Source organism: Electrona antarctica (assembly GCF_951216825.1).
Source record: "Electrona antarctica genome assembly, chromosome: 13".
NCBI classification, from domain to species: Eukaryota; Metazoa; Chordata; class Actinopteri; order Myctophiformes; family Myctophidae; genus Electrona; species Electrona antarctica.
In genome coordinates, this window is record NC_136794.1 from 39,595,302 (window position 1) to 39,599,798 (window position 4,497).

The 4,497-nt window shown below is 43.8% G+C and overlaps 1 protein-coding gene across 1 annotated transcript; it reads right to left on the reverse strand.

Annotated features, from left to right (window-relative positions):
• Positions 1–741: 741 nt before the first annotated feature.
• LOC306934964 (E3 ubiquitin-protein ligase TRIM21-like) lies at positions 742–2,343 on the reverse strand (the record flags this gene model as incomplete). The annotated part of the gene is made up of 1 exon (XM_079517786.1): positions 742–2,343. The coding sequence occupies one exon, from the start codon at positions 2,341–2,343 to the stop codon at positions 742–744; it is 1,602 nt and encodes a 533-aa protein (XP_079373912.1).
• Between the last annotated feature and the right edge of the window lie 2,154 nt (positions 2,344–4,497).

Sequence of the window (4,497 nt, forward strand, 5' to 3'; positions counted from 1 at the left end):
TGTAAAATGACTTATACTGGATCTCTTGTCCACTAGTCCCTTCCTGACATTTTAGTCTAGTTTTTATCTGTTGACGAAATTGTCCATATACTGTATATATATTTTTTTTTAGAAGTGGGGGATGAGTGCATGCACACACACACACACAATCACACATGCATGTGCTTTATGAAAACACACAATAGCATCAATATGTGAATTACAAAACAAACTGAATTAACAAAGTGAGTGGCGTCACTCCCTTGCGATCCGCCTCCACTTATAAATGAATCCTGTACAGTAGATCACATTATGTCCTGACATGCAATTCACACAATTTGAAATGAGAAACATTGCATTCAGAAGAAGGCATATAGGAAGATTTTATTTTATTTTATTACACGTCAAGCGAGAAAAACAAGTTACATCATGTTCATCTAAGAAGCGTCAAGGATAAAACACACAATACAGTCTTCCGACTTATTGTCATTGTGGTCCTTGGCATAGGCTACCTCCAACACCATGCAACTGTCAATATTCCACCAGATATGAGTGGTGTATAATTATGTAACTGCGTGCGTGCGTGCGTGCGTGCGTGCGTGCGTGCGTGCGTGCGTGCGTGCGTGCGTGCGTGCGGATCCCACCAGCTTCATTTAAATTCCTAATTCTGGAAAAAAAATCACTTTTTTGCACTTAACAAAATGAGTCAAATTGAAGGAGTGGAGAGACAAAGTATAAATTCATTTTTTTTTACACAGACACTTAGGCTAATCTGTGATTCACAGGAGAGATGATCAGGGGAGCAGAGTTTTTACCGTCATTATTAATATTAGGACTAAAGTACGGATAGAGTTTGGCCTCCACATCATAAAAAGAGACCAGACCCTCCTCGTAATCCACAAACACTCCCACTTTCTGGAGCTTCGCTCTCACGGCGAGGAGGGCAGGAGGACCAGCATTAGCCTCGTACTCATTTCCATTCGTCAACCCTATAGTCCAGAAACCGTGCTTGGGTATCAGTCGGATTGTCCCTTTCCTGTTGATGGACTCCCTGGCCACTCCAATGTTCCATTCAGTCTTCCCTTTAACCTGCACCTCATAGTAAAATTGTCCCGAGGAGTAGCCCTTTTCCCCCAAGACGTTGCAACATGGAGAGAATCTCTCTGGGTTGTCTGGGAGATTTTTCTTCACATTTCCATGACTCACTTGCTTTCCATCCTCCGACAGGGTGAGTTTGTGCTGTGCTGTATCAGGGTCCAGTGTCACATCTACTGCATATCGCTGGATCCTCCTCAGCTCAGCATCACGCAGCTTCTCCATCTCTTCACTGAGTATCTTCTCCAGCTGAGACACAGCTGTCCTCGCAGTCCCCACATATGAAGATGGATGGACATTGACATTTGTCCAGTCCTTGGTGGGTGGAGGGGTGTTGATGGATGTGAAGTTCTGAAGGAGGTGGAGGTGGTCTTCAGAGTGTGAGAGCTGCTTCAGATCAGCACTTGTCTTCCTTAGCACAGTGATTTCCTGTTGCAGCTCTTTAACCAAGCCTTCAGCCTGTTTGTCTATCGCTTTCTGCTTCACTTCGATCTCATCAATGAGCTCAGCCTGGCTTCTCTCAATGCAGATGGCCAGAGCAGTGAAGACCTGCACACTGTCTGCTATCTCTCTGTCTGCATCTTTCTTGCTTAGCTTCACTGTATGTTTGACCTTCTCAATCTTCAGTTGTCTCTCCTGGATCATCTGCTGGACATCAATCTCTGTCTTTCCCAGCTCAGCCTTCTTTCCTTCAGATGCCTCTTCCAGAGACACAATCTGATGTAACTTGTGGTCTGACTGAGTGCAGAACTGACAAACACACACGCGGTCAGTCTTACAGAACAGCTCCAGAGGCCTGTCATGTTTCTTACACAGCATGTCTTCCAGGTTCTTCACAGGGTCGATTAGTTTGTGTCGTTTAAACGTTGTGACTCTCAGATGAGGCTCCAGGTGAGTGTCACAGTAGGAGGCCTGACACACCAGGCAGGACTTCAAGGCCTTGAACTTGGTCTCAGTACAGACATCACAGCAGACTTCATCTGGTTTAGCAGGCTCATGGTCTGTGTCGGAAATTGTTTTCAGCAGCTTTGACTTCCTAAACTGATCAGCCATCTCTGCGAGAACTTTATTAACTGAGAATTCTGGTATTTTGTAGAATATGTGTTGACACAGTGGACACTTGCACACATCCTCAGTGTCCCAGTGACGTGTGATACAGGTGTTGCAGTAGTTGTGTCCACATGGAGTGGTGATTGGATCAGTGAACACGTCCAGACATACAGAACACAGGAGCTGCTCTTCAGACAGGAGACTGCTGGCAGAGGCCATTGTAGCCTGTGCAGACACTCGCTACTGAAATACTTACTTCAGAGAAATAGAACAACTGTGAAATTACAGGGATGTATGCTATATTTTTGTTGTGTACAGAAAATCTATATCTTACTCACCAGTCTATGCCCTTCTCTGTTACTGAGCAAATCGTTGAGATGCACAGTCAGCATTCCTTCACACGCCCACACCGCCCCTTGTGAAAGTTAACCCTTCGCTGGACTCTTTCGTGTTTGTGAGCAGGTTGACAAATGCATGCAGAATAAATATTGACTAGATTTACATTATCATTTTTTCTTACATTTTCTTTCTACAAGGTTAAAAGGGTTATTGTCTGAGAAGCACTGAGGGGGTTGTTCAACTATTATTTTCTTTCTCTGTGATCATACTTGTATACCACTTTAAACCATACATGGGTTAAACATTGATTGTCCTTTTTATGTGCGTTATCAGCCATGTTTTCGAACAAAGTCCTTAAGATATGGCCCTGTAGCACACTTGTATTGTGTAATTTCACCTGAAGTGTCTTCACATATAGGCGTCTGAGAAATGCATGAATATCCTATATTTCTTGCTGTGTTTTCGTTGATACAGACATAATGTGGATCACATACCTGCATGTCTCTACATGGCAATTCACACGATTGGGAATCAGAAAGATTGCACTCAGTAGAATTAAGACACCTCCACCAACACCATGCATTGATGCACAATCTATGTAAAGCGCCTTGGATAAAGGCGATATATAAATGCACTATTTACCATGCACTTTAAAGATATTTAAAGTTCAAAGTTCAAGCTAGATATGAGCGAGGTGTAAATATGTTGTTATCTCCACGACTCCACCAGGCCAATGACAGCCAGGGCAGGGGTCATGTTTTATGCATCTGTGCGTGCGCGTGTGCGCAGCCCTATTAATCTTGGAAACGAATATATGACAATCGGCGTCAAAGTTCATGGCATGCACACGGGAGAGAGTCGACATTCTGTTAAAGCCCTCATTGTGATTGACACCAACATACTAAACATGTCAACATGTACCCCATGCACCTTCACTGTGTAAAAAGCATGGAATACGGGTTGAGTATATTCCAGGAAACACCCGGTAAATTTACCAACAAACTCCGGTAAACTCCCGAAATGTACCATCACCCCCGTATATTACTGTATATTACTGTATATGCCTGCTGAACTTGAGGTTTACGGGCAAATCTAGTGCCCATAATTGCTAGCCTGGCTAATAAGCCAGACTCAAATCAAGTCGTGTGGTATTTGAGTCTGGAGATGCTGTGTATGGATCTTGTTTCCCGGGGGGCGGGTTCAAACATTTTCTCTTTGACGCAATTGGTCAGAGCTACTGTCAGTCAAAGGTCTCAAGCATTGAACGTCACTGTACCAAAGCCCGCCCATATTGCATACCGTGTCCCGATTGGCCACACCAGTTCTCTGGTGTAGGAAATGGGCGTACAATTGAGCTTCTCCAGACCGTAATCCGCCGGCAGGCAATTTTTTTTGCCAACGGCTGATTCGGTCTGGTTTATTAGCCAGGCTACATAATTGCCCGTTAATCCCTCTTTTCACGCAGCCAAGGTGGTCAAAGTGGTGGACTTTTACTTTTCACAACTTTAAGTATAACTTGATTGATGCCAATACAAGGGAGGAGATGATGAGAGGCAGTCCATTAACCCATTTAGACCTGAGTTCGATTATACAAATGTCTTCTACATCCTGACAGTTTTCAGAAAAATGTTTCTGTCAGTGGTGCTCAAACTATTTCATGTCAAGGACCCCCAGGATTTTCTGTAATTGGCCACCGACCCCCATCTGAAAATAATGTTGATTTGAGTTGAGTGTCACACTATGAGCTTGTAGATCTGCTATTTTTAATAGCTAGGAAGTACAACATAATGCTTAAAACACCAAAGGGGTTCCCGCCCTGAATGTGTTAAAATGTCACAGCTATATGCTGCCCGTTAACTGATGAAAGGCAGCGTGCCGCTTCCCTGACCGCCAAGACGTGGACGGAATCCCAACGCACTTCAGAAACAGATGCACCCACTGATCAGATCTTTACTAGCGCTTAACACAGCTAGGGGTTGGGGACCCAAACTGACTGCAAAAATAACCTTATATTAATAGAGAAAATATATCATA